We start from the raw sequence: 19,741 nt of genomic DNA, 5'->3' as shown, positions 1-19,741 counted from the left end.
AGAGGTAAAATGTTACAAAAAATGTCTCTTATATGCAGTGTAATGGCAAACAAGTAACAAGTCTTAGGTCAGTCTTTAAAATATACAGTATATATTCATACCTGTCTTTCATTAGCTGGTAGAGATTCTCTTTCATGTACTCAAAGACGAAGTACAATTGGTCATTTTCTCTGATTACTTCCTTTAGTTTCACCACGTTTGCATGATTCAGTTTCTTTAGTGACTGCAACACATCAATGTTCAGTTGAAATATTTCACTGCAAATTTGATGATATCATAGTAAAAGGAATCATAAAAAATATTATTATTGGACCATGGTCATGAACTGATTATGTATAGTATGTGTAGGCACTAAAGAGTTCACTTTCAAGGTTTAGTTCAGAGGTGTCCAATTTTATCTGCAAATAGGTTTTCACCAGTTGTTTTTCGGTTTCAATAGACTCAGAAGTGACTTCTGCTTGGTTGGAATAAAAAACCTGCACCCACACTGGCCCCTGGCAGATAAGATTGGACATCCCTGGTATAGCTGCAGTTCACACCTTTACTTCTCTCAGGTTTATACACTCCTCCCAGGAGTAGAACTTCCTCTTCATTCTGTAAAAAAGAAAAAAATGGAAAATTTCATTTGCAACTATTCCTGATTTTTTATTTTTTTGCATGTTTGTCACATTTTAATGTTTTAGATCATCAAACAAATTTAAATATTAGTCGAAGATAACACAAGTAAACACAACAGTTTGCAAGTTTTTTATTATTAAGGGAAAACAAAATCCAAACCCACATGGCCTTGTGTAAAAAAGTGCTTGTCAAAGTCCTGACCTGAATCCCTTAAAAAGGTGGTTCATGCTTGAAAACCCACCAATGTTGCTGAATTACAACAATTTTGCAAAGATAAGTGGACCAAAATAACTCCACAGTGCTGTAACAGCAGTTCTTTGCTGCTAAGGGTGGCCCAAGCAGTTATTAGGTTTAGGGGGCAAGCACTTTTTTACACAGGGCCATGTAGGTTTGGACTTTGTTTTCCCTTAATAATAAAAACCTTTATTTAAAAACTGAAAAGCAAATGTTAGCACTAACCTTTGTATGTTCTATGTGTATTTGTGTGTGTGTGTGTGTGTGTGTGTGTGTGTGTGTGTGTGTGTGTGTGTGTGTGTGTGTGTGTGTGTGTGTGTGTGTGTGTGTGTGTGTGTAAAAGTAAAGAAACAATCAGAAACAATCAATTTTGCCTCTGTCACTTGAGTACTGTATGTATTGTGCCTAAATTACTAAGTGAAAAATAGCATTCTAAATACCAGTGAAAACATTCTGAGCTACAAATAGTTCTACTAGGAGCACTGACTAAACCTGTTTAGTTCTTAGGCCCACTCCTGCACTCTTTATATGCTTATGACAGTTCCATTCAAAATCAATGAAACAATGAAACAATAACCTATAGAGAAGAGGTATGCAACCTGACACACAGGAACAAGGAAAAACACCTCACACTCAACATCGACAAGGCTAAGGAGCTTGTAGTGGACCCACAACCACAGAGCCTTGCAGAGTACTACAGAGATGTTCCCTCCAGAACATCTACTGTACACCAGATGGAGTGTGAGAAAAGTGAGAGTATTTTCAGAGACTCTAAACACCTGGGCCATAGACTGTTCTCACTGCTACCATCAGGCAGATGGCATTAGATCCTGGACCAGAAGGCTGCAGGATAACTTATTTTTGCAGGCCATCAGACTGTAGAACTCTAACCAATACCACCACCATAAGCACAACCAACTATATGTACCATGCACTATACTTTAGCATCTTTTATCATATCAATGTATGGATATCAAACTTAAAATGTTTTAATATCATGTCTTTAAATTTCTTTGTAATGTATGTGCATTGCCTTTCATATTATGTTGACAATTTATAGTGCCACTTAATAACTTATTTGTTGATGTTGCACCAAGGCGACAAAGGCGTGTGCACTTTCACTCCTTTTTTCACCGTCACTGGAGTATCATTTTGCATGGTAACTGATTGTATTGGACAGCTACGCTGTCTCAAAGGGTCATTTATAATTCAGCTTACACCTGTTGAAAGAAGAGACTAATAAGATTGTGTGGACTAGACTGTGCTCTGATCAGCTCTGGGATTACTGTGCTCATTAAAGTTATGAGGTTAGTAAAAGGCAAAGTTTATGGTGTGTTGATGAAGTTGGTGATGTTTTTGTTTATGTTTGTGGTTTGTTTGTGTACAGAGTGAGGATTCCCTAGCACTATGGGCTTCATATTTCCAGGGTCTTTGCAAGATCTATATTTAACTCACTCAATCAACCTTGAGTATTGCAAACCCCATACAAACCCCATTCTATCACCATCAACAGCTTCACAATTCATCAGTCAATTAGCACAATTTTAGATGGCAGGCTGCTCTGATCACTTCACATTAACCCTCAGTTATTGCACTTTTCCATGCATAAGAAGAATATGACCTTCCTCATGACAAAACCTTCTAAAATTCTGATATAAACTCCTAATCATTTCCAGGTTGCTGGTGTCCTCCCTTCATCAATGTACTTTCTTGACACTGCATTCAGAATGCTGATCCTTTTTCATATCCACCCATATGAGGGTCTTCTCCAAATTATTGCTGAATTTGTTGAAAGCACACAACTCTCTCTTTGTATGGTGTAAATGTTATATTTCCCTCCACTTGAACTAAGGGGACAAATCAAGTTCCATAGGGACAGTTTAGTTGTCCTAGATTGGAGTGCAAGAACTGGCTTGCACAAAGCACTGACCTCAATTCCCCTGAACACCTTTAGGATGACACATTTAGTTTTAAAATTGCAAAATATAAATTTAAATGAAATGTAAATTGATTTCCACCAGTGACCTTTAAAACCCTTGCTTAATAAGTTCATGCATTTAGCAGTTCAAACCATTTCGTACACCTGAAACAATTAATGAAAAAACAGCAAAATGCATCTAGGATTGTAAAACGATTTTAATCTTCCTTTGTACCTCTTTATGGCCACCAGCTCTCCAGATTCATTTCTTCTCCCCAAAAGCACACTGCCATAGGTGCCATCACCCAGCTGCTTCAGAGTGGTATAGCGGTTCATCCTTGTTTATGCAGCTCTCTCCCACTCCCAGATGGAAAAGAATATACAGTAGCTCATGCATATATAACAGCACAAACTCTGTTACTCAGGCCATCTCCTATGGTTGCTCTATAAGTAACAGAGAATAAAAACAAAGATCAAATTATGCTATACATACTGTATGTACACACCTATCAGCTATTTTGATCACATTGTTCAGCAACATTAAAACTACCTGCCTAATATTCAACCCTTGTGCAATCAATGCAACTCTCAGCTACCAGATCCTTTAAGTACTATAATCAAACTATTATGAAACAATTTTTGGAGTTTGGCAGGGTGCAGCAGGATGATCCCAAACATACTGCCAATGTCAATAAAAACATTTGGGGCAGCCTACATTCACAGAAGATACTGTATGTGTTTAGTTCTCCAAGATGTTTTGAACAACCTACCTGATGAAAAAATCTCTGTGCAAAGGGTGGTCACACGAAATTCTTATTTGAATTGGATTCTATTCTGTTCATTTACTTTCCATTTTGTCATATATATATATATATATATATATATATATATATATATATATATATATATATATATATATATATATATATATATACACATATATATACACATATATATACAGTCATGCACATATTCAGTTCTTTATTAAGAAATGTTAACATGTCAACATGTCATCTTGTTTTAATTTGTACCTGTAGAAAATGATGTAATTACTTGCAAACAACAACAATAAAAATAACATTTCCGTTTTAATAAAAAAAGAGAGAGAAATAAACAAAATGAGTAAACTGAGGAAAAGGTTAGGATACCCTATGCCCTAATAGCTAGTGTTTCCCCCTTGGCTGAAATATAACCTCAATGAGACGTTTCATGTAGCCATCTTTCCGACATTGACTGGAAGGAAGTTCCCCCACTCCTCAATACAGAATGTTTTCAGTTGAGTGATGTTTGAGGGTTTTTTGCATGCACAGACAGTTTCAAATCACCCCACATTGGTATGAGATTATTTTGCTGAAATGCTGTAGATGGTTTATGTCAAACATGTCCTCTGTTTTGGTGCCCAAATAATTCAATTTTAGACTCATCTGTCCAAAGCACATTATTCCAGAAGTCTTGGCCTTTGTCTCTGTGTTCTTTCACAAACTTCAGTCTTGTCCTCATGTTTCCAGCAAAGGTTTCATCTTTCTCTTTCTCTCACCATGGTGAAACCTCTCAATTCAACAATTAAGAACAAACCAAACTAAATATCTGAGGTTTAAATAAGGTAAGCCTCCTTCAGAAGGCACTGTAACAATGTTATAATAATTAATAATAAGACCTTTCTTTGGTTTTGTTTAATTGTATTACTTGAATCTTCAAATATTATATATATATACACATTACTAGGTATTTTTCCTGCATCTTCAATAAATAGGCTACAGTTAGTCAAAAATGCTGCTGCCAGAAAATATGATCATATAACCCCAATTTCATCATCTTTACACTGGCTACCTGTTAAGTTTAGAATTGATTACAAACTGCTGCTACTTATGTAGAAGGCTCAAAATGGTTTAGCTCCCATGTATCTAACTAATGTTCTAACACGCTAATATACACGTGACTTCTGGTAGTTCCCGGAATATCAAAATCGAGTCATCCAGAAATTATACCAGCTCCGATTGTCTTCTGTGCCATGAAGATTTTGGACCCTCACTGAGATGAGACCAACCAGGTGAGGATCCTGAGACATCTAGAGATTTACCAGCTCCAGTTAGACTCTGCTTCATGAAGTATTTGGACATACTAAGAGGAGATGCCAACTCCATGTGGTCTTTAAGGACAACAGACTCCTCATCAATACAACATTTGTCAGATTGTATATTTATAATCACACCCTCCAGTGTCAGCCAAAAGAGGAGGGGTTCCCCTTTGAGTCTGGTTCCTCTCAAGGTTTCTTAAATTACCATCCAAGGGAGTTTTTCCTTGCCACAGTAGCCTCAGACTTGTTCATTAAGGATAAATACAAACACATTTAAATATATCTATTATAAATCTAGAATTTTTGTATTATATTAATCTTTATTTTAACCTTTTGTTTTATGTTTATGTACTGTAAAGCTGTTTAGAGACAGTGTCAATTGTTAAAAGCACTATACAAATACATTTGAATTTGAATATATATAGAATTTGTCCAGCCAGATGGAGGTGATGTAATGGTGTGGGGAGTGTTTTCTTAGCACACTTTGGGCCAGTTGATACAATTAATCATTGCTTGATTGCCACATTCTATTTGAATACATTTGCATCCTTTCATGGTCACAATTTACTCATTTAATGCCACTAGTTCAGTGTTCTTAAGTGGCCTTCTGAGTCAAAGGAGGTTGCAAACTACACGGGAGGTTAAAAGTGCAACTGAAAATCTGCAGGAATTGCACAATGCACTCATGTCAACATCAAATAAATCTACTCAGTAATAGTTTAGAGTTCCTAATAAAGTGAGTGGAATTATATCTATATCAATCTATACACACAGTCCAGTTTATTTAAAATTTTCACACACTACTTAAAATGTACAAAGAATGGCATATAAGCATGTAAAAAACATCACACCTTGAGTTGGGTGTGTTATAACAGCAGAAGACCACATTACGTTCCAATGTCAATGTCAATCAGTGTCCATGATGGATACAGGGTTACATAAATTGAACTCCTTACAGCCAGGGTAAGCATCAATGGCTGCTTAACTGCATAAATAACCAGGTATGTAGATGTTCCTATTAAAAGGGATTGTGAGTATTTAATTAATATATGACCAGAAATGCACTATTTTTTAACAGCATCCTACCCAAACACTGTGCCCAGGACCAAAGATGTCTAGCTGAAAGCCTGAAATATAAACACACTATATTACAGCATATATGTAGTGGTGTTAATTCTATGTGAAAGTTATTTTGTTTCCTTTTTTCTGACTGTTATATATATCTTATTGAATTATACACAACATTTGACTGTATATGTATGATACACAAGCTGTATCAAAACATAGGAAAGGAGGCAGTTATTAAGGCAACCGTTGAGTATATACAATGTTTACTATGATTTACTATATCACATGCAAAAAAGATAAACATTTAACAAAATTTTGACACCACTAGATTTTCACTATTTGATGAGTTTGTTACTACTGATTAAGAACAATATCTATGAAACCTAACAGAATGGCTGTTTATAAAAGAAATCTTTTTTTCGTCTAATTTTTCCCATTTATACAAAAATGTGCACTATACTGTACTTTGTCAAACTTTACCCTATGGAGGAATATTTTATTAATCATTGCAGTCCATATCACCCCAATCCACTGGGTGAACACAAAATGATATCTGTGTGGGAATGAATCATGAGACCCAAGCTAAGAGGATGTAACAGGATTAAGGTTCTACTGTGCAGTGATCTACAGGCATGCTAGTAAAATAGAAAGAAGTCCATAAAAAGTACCATAAAACAAGGGAACAATGCTTTTATTAAACACATCCTTTTGCATTTCCCCTTCATATTATTAATCAGCCCTGTGTTTTCATTTTTCAAGTACAGGACCATGTCCTGAGGGAGAATTGATTAAGGTAGGTGAAATAGCACAGATGGAGAGTATAAATAAGATCTTGAGTCAGCTTAATGCTGTCAGGTCCTGATAAGCCTACCTGCTAATTGGATTTTAAACCAAGCTCTGAAACCCTGACATTTTTAATCCTGTAGTTAAACAACAGGAAACCCTGCTGCGCTGCTTATTTTACGTTCATACCTGCCTCAGTTTGATTTTGGTCTATTCACCAGGATTAGGAAAACACCACTTTAATTAACATTTATCAATGCACTGTCAGTAAAAATAGCAAATTAAATGATCTATATTGATGCTGAGCTAATGATCTATAATGCTGAGCTAATTAATCTGGAAAAGTGAGAAAGCATAACCAAAGTTCTCTGCAATACAAATGCATTTTCCCTAAAATTATAAAAGTAGTTATTAGAAAAGACAGATTAGTGGCAGCATCAGCCTATGTAGTGATTTACAACACTGTCTGAACTTACACTGCCAAGTAATCAGAAAATGGTTTAAGAAGAATTAGACAGGTGTATAAAGGATAAATGACATTACTAGTGTTCTCAAGGTCGATGAATGGTTAATACAACACATTTCTGTAGTTTAGGCTTAATCATAGCATGCTATAATAATATGTTGTTGGAAAAGAAGTTTGCACAAGAAGTTTGCCCAGTTTCTGTAATTGTAATCCATCTTACACACAATGCAAAGCAATATAATACTAAACTTAAGATGCAAATAAATGTCACTAAAACCTGCCACTTTATGACAGTAAGGTGCTTTGACATATGGTTAATTTGAGCCACCAGTAATGCTAACGTTACAGGATTTTCGTTGTTTGATCATTAATGTAATTAAATATTAAACCATGACCCCAAGCTAAACCATCCATAACTAGATATTTACATTAAGGTTGGTGAAAACATTAAGGATGTTATAACTGTAACAACTAACTTCATTATTATGTCCTTTAGATCACCCTGTTGTTTAACTACTCATAAAACGTTCCTTTTTTTTAGACTCACCGCCTTTTCCGTTGTCTGGGGCAGATGATAGTAAAGTTGTGTGTAAGATAAGGTTCAATTCACTCCTCTGTACAGATAACGCGCGTGTAACATCGTCTCCATGGCAACGAAGACTCCAACGGGATAAACACCCCTCGTCACGTGGCTGCTCAGGGGCTTGTGGGATATGGTGTTTACCAAGAAGGTACAGGACATCTGTGTTACTCTTTTTAAAGTGTGCTTCCGGATTAAACTGATTGTTCATTATGTGAGACTCTACTCGTCGGCAGGTGGCAGCACTGCTGCATACGACCTAACAAAACATCCCCTTCGTCGCTGCCCCTTGACACTCGGTTATACACCAGCTGAAGCCAGGGGATATTTTTGTCTTAAATTTGTAAAAAAAAAAAAAAAAACAAAAAAAAATATCAACAACAATTCAAACAGGTAAGTATTTGCCTTAGACTATGCAAAAAATAAAATAAAATAAAAATCAGATCGAGATCTGGCTGTTTGGCCAAACTGAACAATTGAGGATAATTAATTCACCAAATTCAGGCTTTACATTGTATCTTTATAATTGATATAACTAGAGCACAAAAATGCACTGCATCTTGAATGAAGTAGTATGATTGAAATGATGTGGTCAAAAGATTAAACACCCCTTTTCACTTCAATATTCAGGAACAAATAATGTATGCTGTTATAAAATGAATAAACAAACACATATGAAACACGTGCATGTTTAAATAAACATTGCAGGTTATATCCAGTACATCCCATGTTAATGTAAATTAGTCAAATTAGCCAGTAGATCATTAATTCTTGGAATATCTTGTGTTTATATGCTTAGAATGATTAGGTAAAATAATAGGGCCTGTTTCATATTTCTGAAACTTACACACAGGAAGATCAGGGAGCTCTAATTTATTTCAGTGAAATTAAAAAAATATATATTATATTGGTACAAATGCATTTGACAGCATTCAGAGTATCATCAGCAACCTCAAAGAGACTTTCAAGATTTGCTGGCAGAAACTCCAAGCACTTGAGAGGTCAATACAACCAGTCAACACACACAAATGGATTCTGGTTTTCAAATCCTCTAGTAGCACTTTAGTGCTCTTATATTGTCAGTGGTAAAATGTGACCAGGAAAAAGCACTGGCCTAAAAGAGGGTGCACAGGTGCACATAGAAAAAGTCAAGCACTATTGTTACCAGACACACATGTCCCCATACAAAGGCTGGCTTTCCTTTCTTTTTTTTTAGTTTGTCTTGTTTTCATTGGATTGGGATAAGTATATGGCATATGCACATATTAAATGCCATTTATATAGCATTTACCTATACGTAGTCAGATGCTATCTGTCTATAGATAGATAGATAGATAGATAGATAGATAGATAGATAGATAGATAGATAGATAGATAGATAGATAGATAGATAGATAGATAGAATCTTGTGAGCCAGACATAATTATAAATTAGTTTTGTCTATCAAATATTCACCTGGTACATAGAAGAACCTCCTAACTAACTAAACCCAGAGAGAGTGGAGCAAAAAAAAAGCACAATTACACTGTTTTGACTTGAACTTTGGGCAAGGCATCAGTTGTAAAGAAGTTAAGCGTGATTGAGTTTACATTGGAATTCATTAAGCATCACTGAGAAGGGGGAACATCCTGCAGCTGGCCGGATTTGGTTTCATACGGGTGCCCTTCATTCTCTCACATCCATTTTACATTTCGACATAAGAGGCCACACACATTATGTGACCTAAAGATGACAAAGTGTGTGCTTTGTTTTTGTTTTTGATTGTTTTTTCAAAGAAAACTTGAAGGGTTATATTAGTCTATTTTTCTATTTCAGAATCTGTTTTCCACACAAAACATATTAAAACTATTGAACCTATGCAATGGAGTTCAGCTTTGAACTTATTATTATGTGAAAAGATCAGTTTATACTACTCTTTTTTACTAAGGTTGGTCGTTTGAATTCCTGTCAGTTGTGTAAAATGAGTATAATGTAAGCCTCTTTGTAGAAGGGCATCTGCCAAATATCATAAATGTAAATTAATTCGCTGCCAAAGTGAATGATGACCGACCTAAAGGTTTAGATCCATTATGAAATTGTATAGAACGAGAGCTAAGTGTAAATCAGATTGGAAAACTGCAAATAGGTTGGCAATGAATTTTACCAGTTTTCTGAAGGCTTAAGAAACCAAATGCCCCTTCACCTGAACCAGCAGAAGGTGGTTGTTGACCTGCATGACATTCAGGCACTGGTACAGAAATACTTCCAGCACATCAAACAGCATTGACGTTCAGCTCAAAATAAGTCAAGCTTCAAGCTTGGAGTCTCCAATGTTTGTTGCCTAAACAGAGCAGTGGGCTGAGTTTGCTGTTTTACTGCGGACACAACATACAAATTACTCTTAACTTGACATCTCAGTGTGATGTATTGAATTTCCATGGACTCCTTTCATTTTTAAATTTTTATTTTTAAGAGAAAGTAGAAGCCTTTTTGAAAGCACTAAAATCCAAACTCACCAAATGTGATTAACAACCAAAACTCCAATATGATCTGCCCATCCATCTCAAGAGATTAATGAAACTATGCACCATGTCAAAAAGTCATGTCATTTGAACTTCAGAGGATTAACCATTCAAATTATTAGCATTAGTGCATTATTGATGGCATTGTTTATACATCACATCACTTTTTTCTGAAAAGGCTTCAAGTACTGGTTTATGAGTATGCCACTCATCTGCATACTGACCTTGAACTGGGACAGCAAATTGAGCAATGAAAAGAAATGTGGGGGAAGGGTGAGTTTTTTGAAGGTGCAGTGCTAGTTGAGGGTAGATTGAGTGCTGCTTAAGTCAACACCTGACCATTGCTTTATTACCAAAGGGCATCTCTTTAAGGGCTCAATGACAACTACTTCACACTCTCCAACTCTTAAAGACATTCAGTTGTGTCTGACCGCACACACCAGTAACACCCAATGGCCCCACCTCACACTTTTCTGTGCCATACCACAGAAAGCATTCTCTCATTACCATTTTTTGCAAGGCACCACAAACACTTTGGCAGCAAGAGAGAGGCAGACCTGACCTTGTAAAGAACAAAGACTTAATACTCAGTCAGCACCACCTGATTGTTTAATATACATAGTTTTGGACCGCTTGAAACAATTTTAGGGATATGTTTATGAAAACAGCAGAATCTCTCTCTCTCTCTCTCTCTCTCTCTCTCTCTCTCTCTCTCTCTCTCTCTCTAGTTTAAAAGTAATTGCACAACTGTCATCAATAAAATTGATTAACAGTTGTTAATATCTAGCGAGATAGAGAGAGTGAGAATGGGACGGAGCTTACAAAACACAGCAGGGTTCTACTGTGGTGCCAAAACCCAGGATTTGAGAATTAGATGCCACCATTGAAGCCTCCCCACTTGGTGGGATTATTAAGGACCTTGCCATCCTCCACCAAACCAAACACCAATTGCCCACCTTGACCTGAAACTGTGGTGTAAAGCCCTCTTGCAGAAGCAAACAGAGAACCAGCTGGTATTCCAGAAGTTGCTGCAGCCCACAACTGCACAATGTCCCATGCTACCAAGGTACATGAAATGGAGACATTTGGTGGAGAGAATCTCTTTGATCGTTCCATCACTGCATTGGAATGGCCAGAGGAGGAATGGGCTTCAATATTCCACCCTTTGCTATGCTGAACAGATCTTCTGGTACTATAATAATTTGTCTTTCCTGTCTACTGAGAGGAATGGCAGAGTGGGTTCAACCCTTAGCTGGTGGAGGACTGTCTGATGGCGATCAATGCTTCAGGCGCCTCCCTCTTCCCTCATTCTCTCACCCGCTCCCACTGCTCTCCTCTACTTCTCCACCTTCCTATAACTGAGGGGCAACGGCACCAAAACTGTCCCTCAATACCCGGTTTTGTCCTTGCTTTTCGTTCCTTCTGTTCCTTTGCCTCTGATGTTTCTGCCAACTCCCTCTCTTTTTAAAGAGGTAAAACGTGTCATGCCTACCAACCAGGAAAGGTCTACGATCAGCATTCCTGCATTGAACTGAGATCACTGATACAAATTCCATGATCTGTGGATCGATCAAGAATGTGCCACATGACAGTGAGCATACAAGTGAGTACACATTAGGCCTTAATGGACATGGAGTGTTAGCAAACCACCGTTCAGAGAAAACAATTCTTGGGAAACTTGAAGGGGAATTGTTTGTTGATTGGTCCCACAGTGGTATGCTGTGGAATGTGTCCTCAGGGAGTTCCCCATGGATCAATTAGCAGACTCGGAGGCATGTCCTCAAGTATGAGTAGTTTATGATGAGCAAATCCAGCACAATGTTGTGTTCTCACCCTTTTTTCTATTACTAAAAGGAGTTTACATTGAGTGACACAGGACACTAATGTAGAGATGACCCAGTTGTTGGTTCCAAAGAAACATAAGGAAAATCTGTTGCATGCGGCACATCATAGACCCGTGGGTGGGCATTCAGGCCTCCAGGGGGTTTTCACCATTTGACTTATTGTATGGGTGCAGAATCTTAGACATCAGTTGAGAAAATTAGGGGTATGGACCTTCTAACTGCATATTCTCATATTCTTCATGTTTGAGCTATGGGGTAGAATGGCCATATGGAAGCACCTTTTTATTAAAAACTCATCTAAAAGCTCAACCAATACCCTTCAAACTTGGCAAAATAAGTAATGGTCTAATGCAGGGCTGTCAAACTCAGGGCGGTGTAATTATATTTGGCCCGCGAGATCATATCAAATGTTGACTCTGTTGAGAGTTGTTAACAACCATGCTACAGTCACATCGGGCAAATTAATTCCACCCTCCACAAAAATGGCCAAATGAAAGATGGACAATACAGTAGGAGCTTTCAAGACAGGTGGGAGGCAGATTATCTGTTTAGGAATATAAAGGACAGACCTGTTTGTCTTGTGTGCGGAGCTAACGTGTCTGTAACGAAAGATTATAACTTAAGAAGACACTGAAACGAAACATTATGAGAAGTATAAGGACCTGGACGTAAAGCAGAAGCTCCAGAAGGCGGAGGAGATGAAAAAAAGTCTGGTTTCCGGCAGACTATGTTCATGAAAGCAAAATAAAATAAAAAAGTGTATGGTCAAAGTTTGCGAAATCATGTGCCCAGATAAAAGGCAAGAATCAATGTGATCAATGTGCAGAATAAATCAGAGTGTAACTGAGTGCAAACTGAATTTGAATATATGTTTTCTTTATGAAAAGTTGGATTTTCATTGAATGAAATTATTATTTTTGGTTGTTTTGTTGTTGGTTTTGAAAAATATCCACTTAAAAAAGGAACTTAAAATGATACAGTGAGAGGCATAATTTATTTTTATTTATTTAAATAAGAAATGAACACCACTGATGTGTCTTTTATTTCAAATTTAATTTCTTATGTGTTTGTAATATCAAGCTCTGGTTGTTCCAAATCCTGTGTTCAAGCAAAACTAAAGTTTGTTTCCAAATGAAAAAGGTTGAACATTACTGTACATTTCAGTTGCAGTTAATTTTTCAATAAATATTCAGTTTGGCCCGTGACTTTATCTCAGTTTTATATTTTGGCCCACTGTGAATTTGAGTTTTACACCCCTGGTCTAATACTTATGATTCTAAAAAGTATAATTCCATAATAATATGCAAAAAGTCAGATGCAAAAAAATACAGCAAAACAATCTTACCTGTGTTGCTGGAAAAATCATGCTTTAGGACTGTTTTTTGTTTTGTTTTTTAAGATATGAAATCATAAACCTAGATAAATTGTGTATGTGTGTATGTATGTTTGTATTTATGTGTGTATACAGTATAGCCAAAGGCAATGCCATTTGTCAGCTTTAAACATTGTCGTTAATCAAACTCTAGTGATTGTGCTTTTACTGAAACACACCTGACAGCCAGGTGTGCCTGTGCATAGAGTTTTTACTGTCCATCCTGTGCATGTGTGTTTGTTTATAGTGCGCATCATATTACAGAGGTCAGAAATAGGTGCCATTGCCTCAAGTCAACACTGTGCAGTCTGCTTTAAATACTTTCTCCTGTGTGTTTGTGTTGGGCAGCTTGTGCTTGTTGTCTGTCTTTCCCCCTCATTACTCCTCCATTTCAGACACTCAGCACCATCCTTGGGGGTCATAGAAGCTCAAAAACAGTGAGAGCTCTTGGAGGTCATTGAAGGGCAGTAAGGTAGTTCTTCAAAACACTGCACCTCTGTGTGAAAGGCAAGTGCAAGAAACGTTTCCTTCACTCACTATATGCATGTAGTCACATGACTGTATAATAATTATAATTAATAATAATATATTAATTAATAAATAATAATTAAATACAAAATAAATTTATACCAGTAGATGAAAGTGATGTAATTGCATGTAAACAACAACAAAAAATTAAGTGTTTTCTCAATAGGATTTAGATGTGTGCTTTGACTTGGCTATTCCAGAATTCTCCATTTTTTACTTTCCTTTGTGGATTTACTGGTGTCATTGTAATTCTGCAAGGTCAGCCAAATACAGACACATATAGATGTTGTAACGTTTGACCTAAAGTTAAAAGGAAATTAGGAATGAGTCACAATCCCTGTACATGCTAATACAGATTCAGTGATAGGCATTACAATTAAAAACTCTGACCCCATAGTATGAAGCTATACACAGAAAATACTGGCTCTACATTTGATTTCTCTCTATGAGGAGAGTTTACAGTCAAGCCAAGTTTTCAGGTCACTTTCATCAGTGCAGAAAGCAAGAATTATCATGTGAAATGCTTATCAGACAGTCAGGCATAAAATCACAGCAAATGCATCAAAGGCCTGGAGGACCCTCATCTGTGGCAATCAGCTGTCTACCAGCAGAACAGCAGAATGGTAACTGAGTAAATCCCTAGCCAAACAAATAGAGCATAGTGAGCTGAACACTTTATAATTATTTGTGTAGACCATGACTAGGGTTTTTTGAAGTTTATATTTTTATGTATTTGTTGTTTTGCATGAAATATGCTTGTGGCTGTGCAAATAATGTTTTTAAAGTGTTTAATAAACTCAGTTTTTTTCCAGATTAATAATGAGTGGTGTAGTGATGTTGGTTGCAAACCTGCGTGTAATGACAGGGCTGGGTCTGAAGAAGTAGACTCCATATGCAGATATTTATTGGAAAACACAGGCAAAGAATAAGTGAGTCAGAGGTAGGAAGATAGAGCAGAAATAATCCATGAGGCAAACTAATTCTAAAGACAAAATTCATAGAGCACAAAATGAGAAAACAAAAAACTTGTTCAATACACAGAAAGCAGGTAAATAAAACAATGGCTTGGTAGGAGAGTTAGGAATTGACATTTTAATGATTTAATGATGTACTCCTAACTCTATGAGGTACCTGCTTTGTATCCCTCAGACATCAGCAACTACAGACCACAATCACTTTTCTCTTTTTGTTCTAAAATCCCTAAACACATTGTTTACAAACAATTCTCTCACAGAACAACTTCCAAGATCCCGACCAGTCTGGCTTAAAAGCAGTGCATCTCACAGGGACTGCCCTTGTGTCTGTTACAGAGAAACTACATGCTGCTACAGTAGGTCTGTTATCTCTCCTCATCCTTCTCAACTGTTCAGAGTTTGACACAGTCAACCACAAGACTCTGTTATTCAGTTATCCACTGAGTCTTGGAATTCATGGAGCACATTGGAAATGGATTACTTCTCCTCATATCAGGTAACATGGAGAGATCAACATTTGCTTCATGTAGATACTACACTGGTTTTCCACAAGGCTCAGAACTTGGTCCTCTTCTTTTTTCCATCTATACTCATTGTCTTGGTGAATTTATATATTCACATGAGTTCTCTTATCACTGTTATGCTGATAACCCCATTACTGCACTCCTTCCTAATGCTTCTGGTTGCTGCATGCATCAGATTTAACACCTAATTCTTGGCTACAAAGCCAAAAATGGAGAGGCAGCCTTTTGCCTCAAAGTTCTTATCACTCCCCACACTGCAACCTCCGACCTCAGCTACTCTATCACTGTTCGACGGGTCCCACCCTCTCTCAAGGTACAAGGTAGGTATCCATCAAGACTCTTCTCTGTTCTGGCAAATTGGTGGTGGAAGGGAATTCCCATTTATGTCAGAACAGTCAAGTCACTGGTTGTTTTCAAAGGATAGCTGAAGAGTGACTTCTTTGAGACTTATTTAAATTGTTGTTGTTTTTTATTGACCCCTTGTGAAACCTCCAGATATAATCAGGTTTTTGTAAAATAAAAAATTAATAACCTATTCAAATGTACATCCAAACCCCAATTTATGAAACAGACTTCCCAATGATGGACACAAACAAAAAAAGGATATAGTCATTATTTATTGAACAAAAGCGGTTAATCTCACAAAAACTGGAAATTTGACTTGTGCAGAAGTATGTGAAACCTTTTATTTAGTAGCTTGTGTCACTTCCACAATTTACGTACTTCAACCAAATGTCTTCTGTAACCACTAACCAGTCTCCCGCATCTGTCTTTGGGGATTTGCCCACTCCTCCTTGCAGAACTCAGCCAGTTGAGAGTGGTTGGAAGGAATGTACCACCCACTTCAGGTCTAGCCAAAACATTTCAATTGGATTGAGATCCAGAGGTTGACTATGCCAATCAAGAGTGTGAACCTTCTTTCTTTTAAGCCATTCCTTAGTGAATTTGCTTGAATGCTTAGTATCATTGTCATGTTGCATCCCCCCTTTTCGGCCCAGCTTCAGCTCTCAGACTATGTCAGGAGATTCTCTTCAAGAATTTTTGAGAGGTCTGAGAATTCAAGTTTCCCTTGATAATATGGAGTCCCCTGGCCCGGAGGCAGAAAAGCAACCCCAGACCTTCACTTTCCATCACCATGCTTCACTGTTGGAAGGAGTTTTTTCCTGGAATGCAATGTTTGCTTTTCTCCAAACATGGCGGCTTTGATTATGACCAAAGAAATCTATTTTGGATCCTTTTAATTAGTGTTGCCCAACAACTTTTCTAAGGATGTCTAATTTGATTGGTCTACTTAACTGACTAATTAAGCACCCAAAAGTGTTTCACCAGAATCTATTGCCCACTTAACTTTACCAATGCAGCTGGGCCTTCACTTACTTTTGTACATACAATAATTAAAACTTTCATATTTTTTTTGACTGCTCACTAAATTCCCTCTGAACAAACATATGCAATTGTTCAACATACATCTAACATAAGATGTAAAAGATGCTTAAAAGATGTAAAATATGATAAAATAAGTAAAACAACAAAACACTGAACAGCTAAAGGGGTTTACAAACGTTCAAGCAGCACTGTACTGTATTTATTACAGCCCAACAGAGTTGTAGGTTCAAGTTATCTTTAGTCTGCATGTTAGCATACCAGGATTGATATATTCATTAATGGAGACTTCAAAGTGTTTTTGTTCATTGCTTTGGATAAGGGCTACAAAATAGTTAATGTGATGGGATGTAATAATAGAAAGCTGAGTGAGGACAAAAGGTGTGAGCATGCAATTGCAGGAAAGTATTTATTTAAATCCAGAAAGCCAAAAAAATAGAAAAGTCACACAAAGTTGTAAATACATACATAAACTGGGATGTAAACTGAAAACATGAAAGTGCACCCCCCTTACCAGCAGCACCCTGCTGCAGAACTCTTAATTATACCTGGAGTTTGTGGTCTGACTGCAGGCAGTGTGTCGGGTGCAGGAGGTCTGCATGATATGGGATGGAGGGATTGGTCAAACAAGCAAGGGGGAAATGGAGGTCCCTCTAGCTCTTGGGATGGTGGTAGAATATAGGTTGTGGCCAGAGTGTCAAAAAAATAGTGTGTCAAACAGCTAATTTTATTTCTTCACTGATCTCACTTCTGTCCTTGTTTGTCAGACATTGCTACCAGAGGTATTCTATCTTGTCTCCTCCTAGAATGACAACTGCCTTTTTGCACCGACATCTAATTAAAACACATTTGCACATCCCTATGTGTAACTGCAGACCCTATCCATTTTGCATGGTGCACCAACAGATCTATAGATGATGTCATTGCTCTTACAGTAATCACTGCTTGGTAATAACACCTATTTGAGAATGTGGTTCATTGATTACAAATTGGCATTTAATTCCAGTTATTATCACCAGACATATAATTAAGCTCAAATATCTGTCTCTGATGACATAACTGATTACCTTGCTTGACCCCACTACACCTGGCCTTTATTGTATATAACGTTTCTTTCTTGCCATAATATGTTAATTGTGTTTCTTTGTTTATTGGAATCGAGTATTTTTTACTCTCAATGAATTGAGACAATGTGGATTGAAAAATGAAATTGAATTGAAAACAGCTTTACAGAACATAACATTTTATGTACATTTATTTGTATAAGTGACTGTGGCAAGAAAATTTCCCTTAGATAGTATGAGGAAGAACCAGATTCAAGAGGGAATCCGTCCTCATTTGGATGACACCAGAGTGTGTGATTTATACATTTTAAACACTTTACATGATTTATACATTATAAACACTGGAGGGTGCAAACTACCATAAACAGAGTGTGTTGTAACACCTATTCCGTTGGTAATAGTTTAAGCATTACAATAAATGAAAGGACTCAGCAGACCAATTTTACTCATCAGTCAAGTGTATTAAAGACTTACTGTAACCTGCATATGCAAATCCTACACTACACCAACAATCCCCACACCAAGAATCCCACAGTTTACAATAAAGCAATAATTTCCCCCAATGTACAGTCTTTGGTTTGTTTTATCCTATGAACATCTTCTTTGCATAGTCTTTGTAAAGCAATAAACATCCCTGGTCACCAAGTGAGTGATAGAATCGGTACTTGAATATTCCAATGTTTCACGACAACCATTCAACCAGAAAGAATGTCTGTATCGAACTTTGAAGTCCAACATTGTGGTTGTTTAGCAAGTGATGTAACCCAACTTCTTTCACACTTCTCATATGTTTAAGCTAGTATTAAATCCAGCATGCTCCAAACACAAACCCTCTGCAAGCAAAACATTCATATAAACAAAACCATAACCATGTGCCACAAACAACTTAATGTTTACACACTAAATATCATGGTCAGCTACTTACGAATTGAGTCTAGAACCATTAAGTTCCTCAACCAGGGTACAAAGGCCCAAACCACCATGAGGTAAGCTGCTCCAAAGGAGATAGAGACTTACTTCCTGCCTGACTCCTTCTTGGTTACCTTAAATAGGGGTTTCCTGTATCACCTGAACAGATTGCCCCCTACTGCTCCGGTAGGTAATTACATAGCTGCATTAAGAGTACTCCTGGTACATAAGTAGCAAGGAAACTGTTACAGTGTGATTATTTATAATGTCCTTTCTACAGTCATATGCAGTCAATTTGGAATTGTGTAACCAGGAGCTCCTGAGCTAATTTATTATACTGGAGATCCAACATGAACTCCACCATGACAGCCTTCAAATGCTCAATGATGGAGATACTCTCATGTGTATGCTCTTACTTTGTGGACGTACAGTATGTGTGTGTATCGTATATTTGGTGCTTATATATTCTGTTACACAAGCAATTTTTTGACCAATGTCTATTGAACTACTGTACCAAGCCATTTATTGTCATTGCGATTGCCTTTTGTGTGTTTGACCATGCCTTTGTCTATGGATTTACTCGCTATTACTCGGATTGTTTGTGTTACTGCTTTGCTATTCTGGTTTTATGGACTTTTCTATTCTGGTTTTATGGTCTGTTTACCCTTTTTTATAGTTATATATAATTTTCATGATAGCAAGAACTAAATCTTTGAATAGACATTCCACAATATTAAATGTAACTGTAAATGAAAAAAGACTATGATGTCATTCCTTAATAAAACAAAATGGCAAATGCCATTAGAAAACGTATATATTAGGTTAAAACTCTTAAAAATTATTATCAGTATTTTTTGTTGTTGTTTACAAATAGTCATTTTAAAGCTTCAACAAACTG

General features: G+C 36.9%; 1 protein-coding gene across 4 annotated transcripts in view; it reads right to left on the bottom strand.

The window, feature by feature from the left end:
- Positions 1-18,945, bottom strand: part of mak (male germ cell-associated kinase) — a 33,741-nt gene extending 14,796 nt beyond the window's left edge. The window contains exons 1-4 of one of the 4 annotated variants that reach the window (XM_027176726.2): positions 18,860-18,945; positions 3,006-3,214; positions 540-594; positions 102-223 (exon numbers count right to left, since the gene is read on the bottom strand). In XM_027176726.2, the coding sequence (XP_027032527.1) occupies positions 102-223; positions 540-594; positions 3,006-3,106 (278 nt within the window). In that variant the 5' untranslated portion in view covers positions 3,107-3,214; positions 18,860-18,945. Of the gene's footprint in view, positions 1-101; positions 224-539; positions 595-3,005; positions 3,215-7,711; positions 7,906-18,859 lie in introns of those variants that run through there. The other 3 variants (XM_047808841.1, XM_027176732.2, XM_027176718.2) reach the window with 3 other exon arrangements.
- Positions 18,946-19,741: the final 796 nt, after the last annotated feature.

The sequence above is a fragment of the Tachysurus fulvidraco genome, chromosome 25 (genome assembly GCF_022655615.1).
Source record: "Tachysurus fulvidraco isolate hzauxx_2018 chromosome 25, HZAU_PFXX_2.0, whole genome shotgun sequence".
Taxonomy (NCBI): domain Eukaryota; kingdom Metazoa; phylum Chordata; class Actinopteri; order Siluriformes; family Bagridae; genus Tachysurus; species Tachysurus fulvidraco.
The sequence above is the reverse complement of the archived record's forward strand: the minus strand, read 5'-3'. Positions and strand labels throughout refer to the sequence as shown.